The sequence below is a fragment of the Microcaecilia unicolor genome, unplaced genomic scaffold (assembly GCF_901765095.1).
Source record: "Microcaecilia unicolor unplaced genomic scaffold, aMicUni1.1, whole genome shotgun sequence".
Taxonomy (NCBI): Eukaryota; Metazoa; Chordata; class Amphibia; order Gymnophiona; family Siphonopidae; genus Microcaecilia; species Microcaecilia unicolor.
Genome location: NW_021963347.1, coordinates 15,373 through 30,048, shown reverse-complemented (window position 1 = coordinate 30,048; position 14,676 = coordinate 15,373). Strand labels below are relative to the sequence as shown.

The window sequence follows — 14,676 nt, the reverse complement described above, 5'->3', positions numbered from 1 at the left end:
AGGAGAGGGCATGTTTTTTTACTGTCTCCTCACATCGCTCAGTTCTAGAGAGCTGCTGGATGGCCTCATGCAACGGTGTGCATCGGCATTGGGGGTGCTTGCGCCTACTCTGCCTCCCGTTGTGGCCCCACCTGGTCCTCAGCCTGTGGTGCGGCCTGCAGGACCGGTGTTGACTGCCACCCAAGCCGGCACTCCCTCAACGTCAGTGGAGAAAGCTTCGCCAGAGTCGAGGCAGGCGTTTGAACTATTCGCATACCTCACTGAAACTGCACATGTAACAGTCCAATTTTATTTAGCTGACTTCTGATCAAATTATGGGGTATGTCTACTAAAGTGTGCTAGCAAATGGGCTTAGCATGTGCTAATGTGAGACTGTCCTGCACACTAAGCCTATTTCTAGTGCACCTAGGAATCGAGCAATTTCTAGTATTTCTTTTTCAGGTCGTGCACTAATGTTCGCATTAGCACACATAACCTCAAAAAAAATTGATGGGGGAGTACTTACCGACTCCTATTTTGGAGATGCTTAAGGCTCTCGCATTATGGACGTGCTAACCAGTTAATGCGTGGTAATTAGAACATGCTAGCTGGATAGCATGTCCATGCCCATTCTCCGCCCTTGACATCCCCTCCAGAAAGTAAATACAAAACAAATAACTATTGCACACTTAGCGCATACAAACAAATTGCTTACTGTAAAATACTTTAACGTGCTTTGTGGTAAGCATTTTCATGTTTTACCAAGCGCAAATTAGGGCTTACCACCTTTTAGTAGTCAAAAACCTATGTCAATTGTGTTAAGAAGCTTGCTTTTTTAGACATCAACTCACTTCTTTAAAATACATGAAAATATGCCTGAGGCCTGCAGAAGGAAGGGGAAATGGTTAGTTTATAAATGTATTAAGTAAACATATCATCAACCTCTAGGCGATTCACAAAATAACATATTTTTGATTTTATAATTAATTTTAACAGGAGATCACGTGATGTGCTGAGAGGTGAAGACGCGAGTCTGATTCTCTCTGAGGTCCTGCGCTCTGTTGCCATTGAAATTACAACCCAAAACTAAGGGGGTCTTTTACTAAGGCGCGCTTACGTTTTTGGTGCACACTAAATGTTAGAGACGCCCATAGGAATGCATTGGCATCTCTAAAATTTAACGCACGCTGAAAACGTGAGCGCGCCTTAGGTAAAAGGGGGTCTAACTGAGCTGAACTTGTTCCATAACGGTTGGCGCCCGGTACATGTAAAAAATTTTAAATCCAAAGGAGGGTAAAATGCCTGGAAAGCCTCAAAATCAGGGAAAGACGAGACGTGAACTATCAAAACAAAGATGGCGGCAGTGGAGTTCTCCGAGGTTCCGCTGTTTGCCCAATCGCAAGTACAGCAGCTAACAGAAGCAGTATGCAAAGCCATGGAGCCACGATTCGGTAAACTATTGGAGCAGCTCGCGAGCTTAGAGTCAGTGTTAACAGAAATAACATATCGCACTACAGAACTTGAGGAGCAATTGTCTCCATCTTTTTCTCTGCACAAATATAACAGTGCTAGGGTGTCCCTATAATCAGTCCCTCCAAATGACACACTGATTACGATTTATAATAAATTACTACTCTACCTATGAAAAGTTATTTCGTTATTATACTTCCTCTGTGTACATCTGTATGCTGCACGAGCCAGTATGTTTGAAAATGTAAGTGAGATTAAATTAAAAATGCTGTCAACAATAAAGAATGACAACGTGGATGCAGCAGCTCATAGGTTTGCTTGCTTTGTTTTGAATGGGAAGGGGAAACATAGACTGACTTATTGGCTTCAATTTTTTTACTTCATCCCATCTCCTGTGTCCCCAGTGGCCATGACAAAATAAAAAAAAGCAAGTGCAGGGCTGCAGCAGCCTTCAGGCATGCGCTGTCAGCTCTGCTGATGCCCTGCCCCGGCTGATGTCAACTTCTAGTTCCGGGGGCAGAGGACCAGTAGAACTGACAATACATACTTGAAGGCTGCTGCAGCCCTGCTGTTGCTTTTTTTTTTTTGTTTGTTTTGCCGCCGCCGCTGCTGCTGTCTGCAGTAGCAGTTCGGGTGGTGGTGGGAGGGAGGTTGGGATTTGCTGTGGTGCACCAGGGTGCCATGGCGCACAGCTTGAGAACCACTGCTTCAAGCAATTCCTGTGTAATCTTTCAATGCAGGCTGCTTCTTGCTTCCTGCCTCCTTCTCTCCGCCTAGATCAGAATGCATCCACCACTGCTTCATCTGTTTCATGATCTTACCAATGCAAATTATTGCAGCCTCTCGCTGGAGGCCTTGCTTATTATGTGGCATTGTGAACTTATTTGTTATAGAAAATTGCATTTGGATAAGTTCCATTACACGTGATTTCTCTTGTGCATTACTCATTTGTTGAGTTATTTATATATCTTTCAAAAGTTGGCATTTTTTGATTTCCTGAATCCCCGAGGTATTACTTCAAAGAAAATTTTAAATTATCTATTTGCCTTTCAAGCTGCTAAATTTTGGAAATTTATATCAGTTAATTTACAACTTATTGCTAACTATGTTATGTTTAAGAAAGCCTTTAAAACATTATTGTTTCAGATATGTGTGGACTAAGAAACAATTGTTTGCAGTTGCCTTTATTATCTATTTTTCTCTTATGATACTGTTTGTTTAAGTACATCTTGTAATCATACTTTGTAATTTCCTAGACTATTGTGTTCTAGAATCTTGCTGTAATCTGCTTATGGGAACAGCGGGCCATAAGTGAATTAACTCTAACTGTAACGTGGCATTGTGCTCAAACATAATGCATAGATGGGGGGGAGCTGCATTGGGGCTATAACCTGTTATTTGCCCTTAATACGACTTAAAGGGCACTAATGCAGGTTTGCTTGCCAAAACCCAGCATTATTTAAGTCACCGTGGGGTACATAGTAATGAAATGCAAAACATGCAAATGTATATAAACCAGCTCATTGCTATGTAAGTTCTATAATGCGGCTTGCAAGGAAAAGTAATGCCAGCGAAATGCTGGGGATATTTTAAAGTCCGAGGATTACTAGGCCACAAAGCTGGCCTAATGCCTCATCTTAAGGGGGCCACGTTGTGCTGTCCAAGACCCCTACCCCTTCTTCAATCATAACACCCCACCAAATCAAGCTGTGCTCTTGAAGCTCCCCAAAATTGAGCCCTGTCCCCAACTCTAGAGTAGTACCATTTTGAATCCCATCACTAGCAAGGGCAGGAATGATTAGGGATCACACCTGCTCTATCCCACTAGACACCAGTGAACTTTGAAGGGAGAGTTGGTTGTGTGGGTCAGTGAAACTTCTAGTTGGGGGCAAGGCTTAATTTAGAGGGGCTTAATTTGGGGGTATCAGGAGGGCAGTTTGATTTGTGGGAGGTTGGGTAGCACAATGTAGCCCCTTTAAGATGTGCCCCAGGACCACAGGGCTTGCAGCCTGAAATATTAAGATACCACAGGTTGGTGACTCCCATGGTAAATCAAGGCACGTCAAAAGCGTGCATTTTACTGCAGCTTGATAGCTTCTTGCTTAAGACCTTTAAAATAAGTGTATGAAGAATTATAGAGAGCTTGTAGTTCTTGATAAAAAAAATAAAGACCTCAACTTAGAAACATTATTCTTTTTTTTTTTCATTAATGATGTCTTGCTGATTTTCATGCAATATCTCTATTAGAAGCCACACCACCATTATTTTCTTCTATTTAATGGAAACCTGCTGTTGCTAAAAAGTCTTTTGGTTTTCCTTCTTAGAGCAAGTTATTCGGATGGGAAACTGAAAGCTCCACCTAAACCTTGTGCTGGGAACCAAGGCACTCAGATCACGGTAGGCCTGATCTGTTGCTAAAAAATTAAGGGCCTGATACCTATGTGCAGGATATTACCGAGCTATAATTTGATCCTGTGTGACTCATCCACTAGTGCCCTCCTACCCCATATACTCGCTTCGCCACCACCAGTGAGAAGAGAGGGTGGGCTTGCACCTTTTTTTTTGCTCCCCTCCATATTTGTGTCAAATGCAGCTATATGCTCGCACAGCTTTTGGTATGGTGCTTTCTACGTGCATAACATTTAGGCCAGAAAGAGGAGAAATCCTTTGTAAATTGTGGAGGACAACAAGTTCTATCATTGGACTCTGCAACGCAGGTGTGCTGGCAAGCCAAACAAGTTGATCTAGTCCAACATACTCTAGCGAATACAGGAACAATCCATGAAGTGTAAAATATTATTTATTCAAAATAACATTAATTTTATAAAGCATTTTCTGCATGGAAAACATGTTTTACAGACAGAACGTGGCTCATAGAATCACGCTAGTGTATAGGGGCATACAAGTACGTCTGCCAGCAAGAGCATGTGAGCTTTTAGGTGGACCACACGTAGGCATTCCCCGGGATGTAGTTTGGAATTTGGATGAGGTTGCGACATTTACAAAGTAACACAGTAAATGACAGCAGATATGTACTTCACAAAATATGTGCATCGATACACACGTTTGCATCTTCTTCAGAGCAGGTATAAAATTAGCGTGACAGCATGGGAATTATTGTAGGAGTCAAAAGGCAGAACCTGGAAAAGATAGTGATGGCCCAGAACTGCGTATCTCAAGAACTTCTGGTGAGCCTTACAAATGGGTATATGGAGGTGCACTTTCTTGAGGTTCAAGGCCTCTAGGAACTTCCTCTGCACACTGCTGAAATCATTGATCACAATGTCTCTGTTCAAAAGTGTGGTATACACAGTGCCGGATTCACACACTTCAGATCCAGAATAGGTCTAAAGGAACCTTCCTTCTGGACAACAAAATAAGAATATAAGAATAGCCATACTGATTCAGACCAATGGTCCATCTAGCCAAGAATCCTGCTTCTAGCAGTGGTCAATTCAGGTCACAAGTACCAGACAGAATCCCAATTGTAGCAAGATTCATGCTGCTGATCCCCATGCCTGTCTCAGTAGCGGGTTGTGGATTTTTCCTCCAGGAAGTTGTCCAAACTTTTTTTAAACCCAGATACACTAACCACGGATACCACATCCTCTGGCAATGAGTTGCAGAGCTTTACTATTCATTTAGTGAAAAAAATTATTATTATTGTTACATTTGTACCCCGCGCTTTCCCACTCATGGCAGGCTCAATGCGGCTTACATGGGGCAATGGAGGGTTAAGTGACTTGCCCAGAGTCACAAGGAGCTGCCTGTGCCGGGAATCGAACTCAGTTCCTCAGTTCCCCAGGACCAAAGTCCACCATCCTAACCACTAGGCCACTCCTCCACTCCATATATTTCCTTCTGTTCATTTGAAAAGACTGCCATGTAACTTTCTTGAGTGTCCCCTTGTCTTTGTACTTTTTGAAAGAGTTAAAAAAAATCAATTTGCATTTACACGTTCTATACCACTAAATATTTTGTAGACCTCCATCATGTCCCCCCTCAGCCATCTCTTTTTCCAAGCTGAAGAGTCCTAATCTCTTAAGCCTTTCCTCATATGAGAGGAGTTCTATCTCCTTAATTGTTTTGACTGCCCTTCTTTGTACCTTTTCTAATTCCTCTGTATCTCTTTTGAGATACAGCGACCAGAACTGAACAAAATACTCGAGGTGAGGTTGCACCATGGAGTGATACGGAGGTATTATAGTATTCTCAGTCTTACTTACCATCTCTTTTCATAATAATTCCTAGCATCCTTGCATTTTGGCCGTCGCCACACACTGGGCAGAAGATTTCAACATATTGTCTGCTTTTACACTTAGATCTTTTTCTCAGGTGCTGACTCCTAAGGTGGGTCTTAGCCTCAAGTAACTATGATTTGGATTATTCTTCCCAATGTGCATCAGTTTACTTTTGTCCACATTAAATTTCATTTGCCATTTGGATGGAGTATCAGTCTGTGCCGTTCTCTTTTGTTAGAGGAATTACCACCCCAAGCCCCATAACCTTTCCAGAGTAGCCACCGCTGCTTTCCTGTTGGCTAGAGCTTGACAGGAAGAAACATGAAATAATTGTAAATTGCACCAGGAAAACTCTACACATAGCCTTGAGTGATGGGCATAGGTCATGTCCTGTCTTTGGAATGCCACCAGGGGGAGCTCTGTGTCTCTGATTACAATGGTGGAGGACTATTTATTTTTGTTACATTTGTACCCCGCACTTTCCCACTCATGGCAGGCTCAATGCGGCTTACATGGGGCAATGGAGGGTCAAGTGACTTGCCCAGAGTCACAAGGAGCTGCCTGTGCCTGAAGTGGGAATCAAACTCAGTTCCCCAGGACCAAAGTCCACCACCCTAACCACTAGGCCACTCCTAAACTCATAGGAAATGTTCTTGCACTTCTAAGGTTGACAGATATGGGGGGCCTGTCAGGGAGTAGAATAGGTTCCCTTTTAAGAAAGGGGGCCCAGCTAGGAAAGTTCTGGCCCCATCTGGAAGTAAGGGGAGTGTTCTGGAAAGGATGAGGTTTGGTTCCAGACCAGAGATGGATGAGCTGGGCTGACATTCCCAGAGACTGGACCCTTAAGTCAGAATGATTATTAGTAGATTATTGAAGAGGAGTTTTGCAATGTTAGGACTGCAGTGTGGAGTGAACAGTGAGTTGTTTTGGAATTAGGACTAATAGCCGGGGGTGGAGAGAGGCAATGCCTGTGACGGAGGATGCTGGCTGTTCAGTCCTCTCTCACAGGCACTGCCTGGGACAGCTTTAATTTCCTTATGCGCCGAGGACCACCTCGCCTGCAGCACTGTTTCTCTGCTGGTCCAGATGGCCCCTGGCTGAGATCACAGTCAATGCGGGGGAGGGAGAGGACTTTTAGACTTCCTGTTTGGATGCTCAAAAGACTGGTGCCAATACAGCTTTGCCCAAAAGTCATGGGTGCCAGACCGGTGGCGCCCAAACAGCAGTACTCAAAAGTCAAGCTTCCAAAGGAAAACAATCTGTTTGGAAAACAGGTGCTGCAGAATATCAGTTTTCATGATAGATACAAAGCCAAAGTGACTTAGGTAAGGATAGAAGAAGAAACATCGATGAGAAGTAACTTGCCTTTCTTGAAAGTAAAACAGTGATGGAGACAAGTAGGACGATACTGGGTAAATGTACCTTTTGCATATAAAGGGTCACAAAGTGGACTCAAAGCCCCGGGGGCAACCAGAAGATTTTAGGCTTACACATGTAATTTTAAATTGTTTTCCTGGTGGCCCAGTGGCCTCCTCTCCCCCCCCCCCCCCCCCGACACCACAAAAGACTGACCCCTGGTGGCCCAGTGGGCAACCCTACTCCCCACCCACCCTGGTAGTTCAGTGCCCCCCAATGTACCTTGAGGAGGGAGTAACACTGCCACCTCCAACATGGTGGCACCCCGCCCTGTCCAGTGCATCCTGGGAGTCGCTGGGCGGGGCTTCCCTACCATAGCTGTTGTCAGATTTTGGGTTCAAGCAATCAAACTACTAAAATCGAAAGAAGCAGATGATCTGTTTAAATCTGCTCCCCATTTGTCTGTCAATGTTGATGTATTTTTCAGAGGGGAGAACTCCAGAGTACTAACACTGACAAACGGTTTTATCTTTCAGAGCCGAAATGGAATTAAGTTTAGATCTATAATGACCAGACAGTGCAGACTTGTCCAGGGCGGAAACATAATGGTGCAATTGATGATAAGCGAAGACATCTGTCAATTGAATGAAAGAACCCCCTCCCAGAGTCTGCAATGACAATAATAAGTCATTCGGCTGCAGCACATGTTCAAACACGAAACTCCTAAGCCCTCCCACCTCCAAAATGTCCCATTCTCTACTCCATGTAGAAAGTCTGCATTCCCCCGAATATGTAGAAGAGCTGAGATATGAGGAGGCAAGCTCCTATACAGTGGTGGAAATAAGTATTTGATCCCTTGCTGATTTTGTAAGTTTGCCCACTGACAAAGACATGAGCAGCCCATAATTGAAGGGTAGGTTATTGGTAACAGTGAGAGATAGCACATCACAAATTAAATCCGGAAAATCACATTGTGGAAAGTATATGAATTTATTTGCATTCTGCAGAGGGAAATAAGTATTTAATCCCTCTGGCAAACAAGACCTAATACTTGGTGGCAAAACCCTTGTTGGCAAGCACAGCGGTCAGACGTCTTCTGTAGTTGATGATGAGGTTTGCACACATGTCAGGAGGAATTTTGGTCCACTCCTCTTTGCAGATCATCTCTAAATCATTAAGAGTTCTGGGCTGTCGTTTGGCAACTCGCAGCTTCAGCTCCCTCCATAAGTTTTCAATGGGATTAAGGTCTGGTGACTGGCTAGGCCACTCCATGACCCTAATGTGCTTCTTCCTGAGCCACTCCTTTGTTGCCTTGGCTGTATGTTTTGGGTCATTGTCGTGCTGGAAGACCCAGCCACGACCCATTTTTAAGGCCCTGGCGGAGGGAAGGAGGTTGTCACTCAGAATTGTACGGTACATGGCCCCATCCATTCTCCCATTGATGCGGTGAAGTAGTCCTGTGCCCTTAGCAGAGAAACACCCCCAAAACATAACATTTCCACCTCCATGCTTGACAGTGGGGACGGTGTTCTTTGGGTCATAGGCAGCATTTCTCTTCCTCCAAACACGGCGAGTTGAGTTCATGCCAAAGAGCTCAATTTTTGTCTCATCTGACCACAGCACCTTCTCCCAATCACTCTCGGCATCATCCAGGTGTTCACTGGCAAACTTCAGACGGGCCGTCACATGTGCCTTCCGGAGCAGGGGGACCTTGCGGGCACTGCAGGATTGCAATCCGTTATGTCGTAATGTGTTACCAATGGTTTTCGTGGTGACAGTGGTCCCAGCTGCCTTGAGATCATTGACAAGTTCCCCCCTTGTAGTTGTAGGCTGATTTCTAACCTTCCTCATGATCAAGGATACCCCACGAGGTGAGATTTTGCGTGGAGCCCCAGATCTTTGTCGATTGACAGTCATTTTGTACTTCTTCCATTTTCTTACTATGGCACCAACAGTTGTCTCCTTCTCGCCCAGCGTCTTACTGATGGTTTTGTAGCCCATTCCAGCCTTGTGCAGGTGTATGATCTTGTCCCTGACATCCTTAGACAGCTCCTTGCTCTTGGCCATTTTGTAGAGGTTAGAGTCTGACTGATTCACTGAGTCTGTGGACAGGTGTCTTTCATACAGGTGACCATTGCCGACAGCTGTCTGTCATGCAGGTAACGAGTTGATTTGGAGCATCTACCTGGTCTGTAGGGGCCAGATCTCTTACTGGTTGGTGGGGGATCAAATACTTATTTCCCTCTGCAGAATGCAAATAAATTCATATACTTTCCACAATGTGATTTTCCGGATTTAATTTGTGATGTGCTATCTCTCACTGTTACCAATAACCTACCCTTCAATTATGGGCTGCTCATGTCTTTGTCAGTGGGCAAACTTACAAAATCAGCAAGGGATCAAATACTTATTTCCACCACTGTATCTAGTAAGATCTTGCCATAAATACCTTAAAGAGCGTAACAAAATTCTTCCCTGCAAACTGTGCTTTCCCAGGTGACTGTAATAAAAAATTAAAATGCCAGATTGGGGTATAGTCTTCTTTGTTCATGATCCAGTCCCCCAAGCGTTGAGCAAGACAGGCTTGATTATACATGTACAAATCCGGTAACCCCAAACCTCCCATACGAGGTATAGGAGCATTCGGTTTTATCCCACCCCAACAGAAATGGGAGAGATGTCGATGGAGATTGCAGAAATCCTTCCTCAACAGTTTAAGAAGAAGCATTTGAAAGTATATCGCCTTCTTGCGAATTTAACCATATTAAAAAGGTGTATTCTGCCAGTCCGATAAGGTTTCCGCAGTTTGAGTCCAGTAAATGGGAAATATTGCGATAATATAAAGCTGATATTTTCATAAAGAGTTGAATTCCCTAATATTAAAAAGAATTTTTAGCCCAACGCAAGGGCTCCTAACCCTGTTGAACCGTGTCCAAAGAGGCCAACTCCAGGGACACCTGAAAAATCATCATATTCCTCAAAAGTGTCTATGAATGCCCCAAATGACTGCTGGGGATTAGTAAGATCAATGTACCAATAAGTCATCGGCAAAGACAGAAATTTTAAATTCTGATGTTTTAAATGTCATTCCTGCAATATATCTGGATTTTTCAGGCTGCTTTTAACTCCTAACTCCTATTCACTTGTTCAGTATCCATGTCTGTTCTATCATTCCCACCTTAAGTAATTCTCTTATCCCTTATTTGTCTGTCTTGAAGATCTGTCTCTTACATGTTTAGTGTACAGCGCTGCGTGTGCTATAGAAATGATAAGTAGTAGTAGTAGATTTACTAAAATGTCCCTAACAAGGGGATCAGTTTCCAAAACAAAGAGTAAAGGAGATAAAGGACATCTCTGGTGTGTGCCCTGATGGATTCTAAAGGACTGAGAAAAAAAACCCATTAACCCACATAATGGCCCTGGGGTATTTTAATGTTTAATAGCATTTGATATACAGCCTACATTAGTGATGTCAAGGCAGTTTACAGTAGTCTGTGATAATACAAAGGCAAACAAAAGAGTGAGAACGAAACAGAGACCTAAAAAGACCAGAAACAGAGCTTGTTATTTCCACTACCCTACTACTACTACTATTTAGCATTTCTAAAGCGCTACAAGGCATACGCAGCGCTGCACAAACATAGAAGAAAGACAGTCCCTGCTCAAAGAGCTTACAATCTAAGCTCAGGTGAGGGCCATTGATTCACCACACTGAGCTCTAGTCCCCCATTGGCCCAAAAGCTCAACCAAAATGCCAACTTTCTTCTCTTCAGGTTTACCCCCTCCCTAGCTTTCTCTATCTCTAACAGAGTATAGGAAGGGTTCAAGCTATCTCTCTTACTCCTGGCAGATTCAACCTCTCTCTGCCTCGTGATTCTTTCCCTTTTGCACCTTCACCTTTCTTTTCCTGTCTGCTCCTGTTCTCGTCCTACCTCCCAGCAAGACCCCAGGCCTCTCTTCTCTCCCAGTTCTTTTTCCCTATCTCCTAACAAGACCCATAGTTCTCTGTCCCAAAGCTCCCTTTCCTTCTCCCTTCCTATATTCTGCCCCCCAATATACCCCTAGTTTGTTTTATTTTCCCCCCTCCCCTTTGTAAAGCAGATATGAGATTGTACACTTAGAGCCTCACATTTTAAAACCATTTTAAGTAACTTGGGGGGAAAAAAGGGGTGCACTGGTTTGAATATACAGATGTTCTTTTATAGTCTCTGTAAATTTGATTTTTTTCAGTGAGAATATAGGACAGTATCTGTTACAGATCCCATCATTCCCTTGCCAGACTAATTTGCATTTTTTGATGCAGGTGGAGGACCTCTTTTACAATGTGGCCACAAGGAGGAAAGCTTTGAAAAGTGCAAGTGAAGAATATTCAAAAATAATAGATGTTGTTAGCAGGTAAGATATTTTTTTTCCTTATAATTTTATGTGGAGCTGATAGTGTTAGCAGCCATGTACAAGCTGTAAAGCATAATAGAAGCACACAGTTATGAGGTAAATTAATTCTCTGCTTCCAAAAAGAGCTTAAATCTGAGTGGGAAGAAGAGATGGGTATGCAACGCACAGACTTTTAGAGACTTTCATTTCTCTGAAGAACTCTATCCTCAGTTCCTGCTTATATAGAAGAATACAGATTTAGCCTGGTAAAAGAGCTGTCTGAAACTTGTCCACCTTTAAATTCCCAGGAAGAGGGAAGTGTTTTGGGCAGGTTTAGGAAAAAAGTATGCATACACTGCATTTTCTTTTTGCTTTTTAGGCGCATTTTGCCCCCAAAATAGTGCCAATTAGGTTCTGTCTGTTTTTGCGTATGCATACAAATGAACAAACACAGGCAAAGACAAACATATACATGCCTCATACAACCCCATCACCCTAAGAAACACACTCCACCATGATTTTTCACACTCAGTCCCCAAAAAGACATGCATGAGTTTGCAAATGGAGAAGAGGTAAGTGTGCACTTTTTTCACTTTATTCATACTATACAATAATGTAGACAGATGCTTAATCATTGAAATGGGGTACATTTGCAAAAGAAGCTTTTTACAATAACAGGTCATAAGCAGACAAAATCAAACAAACAAAATCATTATGCACAACACACTCCCTTAGCCTACAACATAAAGGAAGACTCTTTGTAGAAAAAACATGTTAGAACTTGTGGAGGCGTATTTTCAAAGCACTTAGACTTATTTTTAAAGATGTTTTTTGAAGGTGGGAGGGGGTTAGTGACCACTGGGGAAGTAAGGGGAGGTCATCCCCGATTGTCTCCGGTGGTCATCTGGTCATTTTGGCCACCTTTTTGTGCCTTGTTCGTAAGAAAAACAGGACCAGGTAAAGTCGTCCGAGTGCTCGTCAGGGACGCCCTTTTCTTTTCCATTATGGGTCGAGGACGTCCATGTGTTAGGCACACCCAAGTCCCGCCTTCGCTACGCCTCCAATACGCCCCCTTGAACTTTGGCCATCCCTGTGACAGAAAGCAGTTGGGGACGTCCAAAATCGGCTTTCGATTATACCGATTTGAACGACCCTGTGAGAAGGATGTCCATCTTCCTATTTATGTCGAAAGATGGGCATCCTTCTCTTTCGAAAATGAGCCCACGTGTAACTTTGTAAGTCTAAGTGCTTTGAAAATGAGCCCCATAATAAAGCAAAAAAAAAAACAAGAGAAACTGCCAAATATTTCCCTGATGCACCTGTAGTTACAGCATTGTCACCGAGCGTGGAGAGTGAGCCTTTGGGCCACAGCTGAGTTTATGCTGCCTAACTAACTTGAAGGCTAGGTAGGCCCTGACTGGTAGCAGGTGAGTCACACCAAAGCAGAATCAAGGATGGCCAAGTCTAAAGACTAAAACGAAAACAAACAGGAGACAGCCCACTGAAGAATAGAAGCAAATGGCACAACAGCAGCAGTGATCCATGGAAAGAACGGCTTCAGCTGTTTTTGGGCATTTTTATTGAAGAACTGTTCACGCAGGAATTGAAGCACCTGCTTTATGCCTCATTGATTTGGTTTGGAAACCTGTGTGATTCCTGATGAAGGTCTGTCCGAAACTTGGCCAGGTCGAGTCTTGTTTCCAATCTTGTTTGAATGAACTCTTGCCCACTGTTCTTTCCCTGGATCGCTGCTGCTGTTGTGTTGTTTATTCAAGTCTAAAGAGTCACTGGTCAGGTAGGCTGGAAGTACTGTAACAGAGGCAAACACCAGCGGATACCACCGATGGTACAGAAGAGGCCCAAGAAAGTCCAGAAACACAGCCAGGGAAAAAGGCCAGGAAAATCGAGCAGTTCCAGAGGTCAGGTTGCAATCAAGGCACGGTTATGCAACCTGGTGTCGGGGCAGGCGCAGGACTAGGAGGAGTAGAGAAGCCAAGCCGGGGTCAAAGTCAAGAAGTCAATCCAAGGAAGGAAGCAGGAACAAGGCAGGCAATGGCAGGGAGAAGCCTAAGCAAGGACAGGAACAGCGTAGCACACCAAGCGGAAGCTAGGAGACCCATTACAGGCAGTACAGAAGAGTCCCAAGATCCCTTATAAGGGCCCCAGCTCATGATGCCACCATTGGCGTCCTGTAAATTTCGCGCCACTGGTCTTTTAAATCTTAGGTCACAATAGGGGAATCAGTGCCAGAGGCCTCAGCAAGGAAACAACCTGCATGTCTGGTGGGGTGCCTCGGAGCGCTGGAGGGAGCCACGCAGGTGGCCCACCAAAATGGAAAGCAGTCTGCGGGTTCACTCTCGAAGTTCTACTGTTTGCATTAGTTCTTGTTCTACTTTGGCGCACAGAGCGCCTCAACTTGTTGTTTAGATACACTAATGATGACAAATATCTCAAGTGCATGATTTTGTTTTAACACAAGAGACTCCTGATGCAGGCCTAGTCGGCCGAAACACAGCTGTGTCGAGTCTCCATCATCCTTAATAAACAGTTTTTCTCCTCTGAAGCATCATCCATTGCATTTGAGTCATCTTCGCTGTTTTGCTTCATATCATAGGCATGTGGTGAACCAGGGAAGCCAAGGCTCAAATCCCATATTCCCTACTGACACTTGATGACCTTGGCAAGTCACTTCAGCCTTCCTTTGTTTGGGGGCAACTTAGATTGTGAGTCCATTTGAGTAGGGAAAAACTTCTGTACCTAAATATAACTTGCTTTAAGCCTTGATTTGGAAAAGGCACATAACACATTTAAAAATCAAATCCTAAGTTATTTAGGATTCATAAAGTTAAATTTTCAGTGGCCAACTTAATCAGTCCCATCTCCTGGTGCATCACCAGAAATTGATGTCCCTTAGATTGTGTTGCCTCATACATCAGGAAACACTCAACAAATTGTCCTTATGACTGAAAAACAACTATTTTTTCCAGTTCTGATCTGGTTCTAGGACATGAAAAGTCATCTTAGCCAGCCCTCCTTCAAGTGTTTGTTCCAAGTACTTAGGGCTTCTTTTACAAAGCTGCACTGGAAATCCCTGTGCGGCAAATGAGAAGGAAGCCCATAGGAATTGAATGGGCTTCCTCTCACTTGTCGTGCAGGAATCACTAGCGCGGCATTCACTGTTAGATCCCTTAGAAGGCCGTGGTAGAAGAAAGAATTGCGTAGACTAGAATTTTCAAAACCTTCCAACAACATGAAT

General features: G+C 43.7%; 1 protein-coding gene across 1 annotated transcript in view; it reads left to right on the top strand.

Moving 5' to 3' along the window:
• Positions 1 to 14,676, top strand: part of LOC115459230 (DNA mismatch repair protein Mlh1-like) — a gene marked incomplete at its 3' end in the record, with an annotated part of 56,064 nt that overhangs the window by 26,023 nt on the left and 15,365 nt on the right. Inside the window, exons 5-6 of the mRNA XM_030189085.1 lie at positions 3,774 to 3,846; positions 11,350 to 11,441. Of these exons, the coding sequence (XP_030044945.1) occupies positions 3,774 to 3,846; positions 11,350 to 11,441 (165 nt within the window). The remainder of the gene's footprint in view (positions 1 to 3,773; positions 3,847 to 11,349; positions 11,442 to 14,676) is intronic.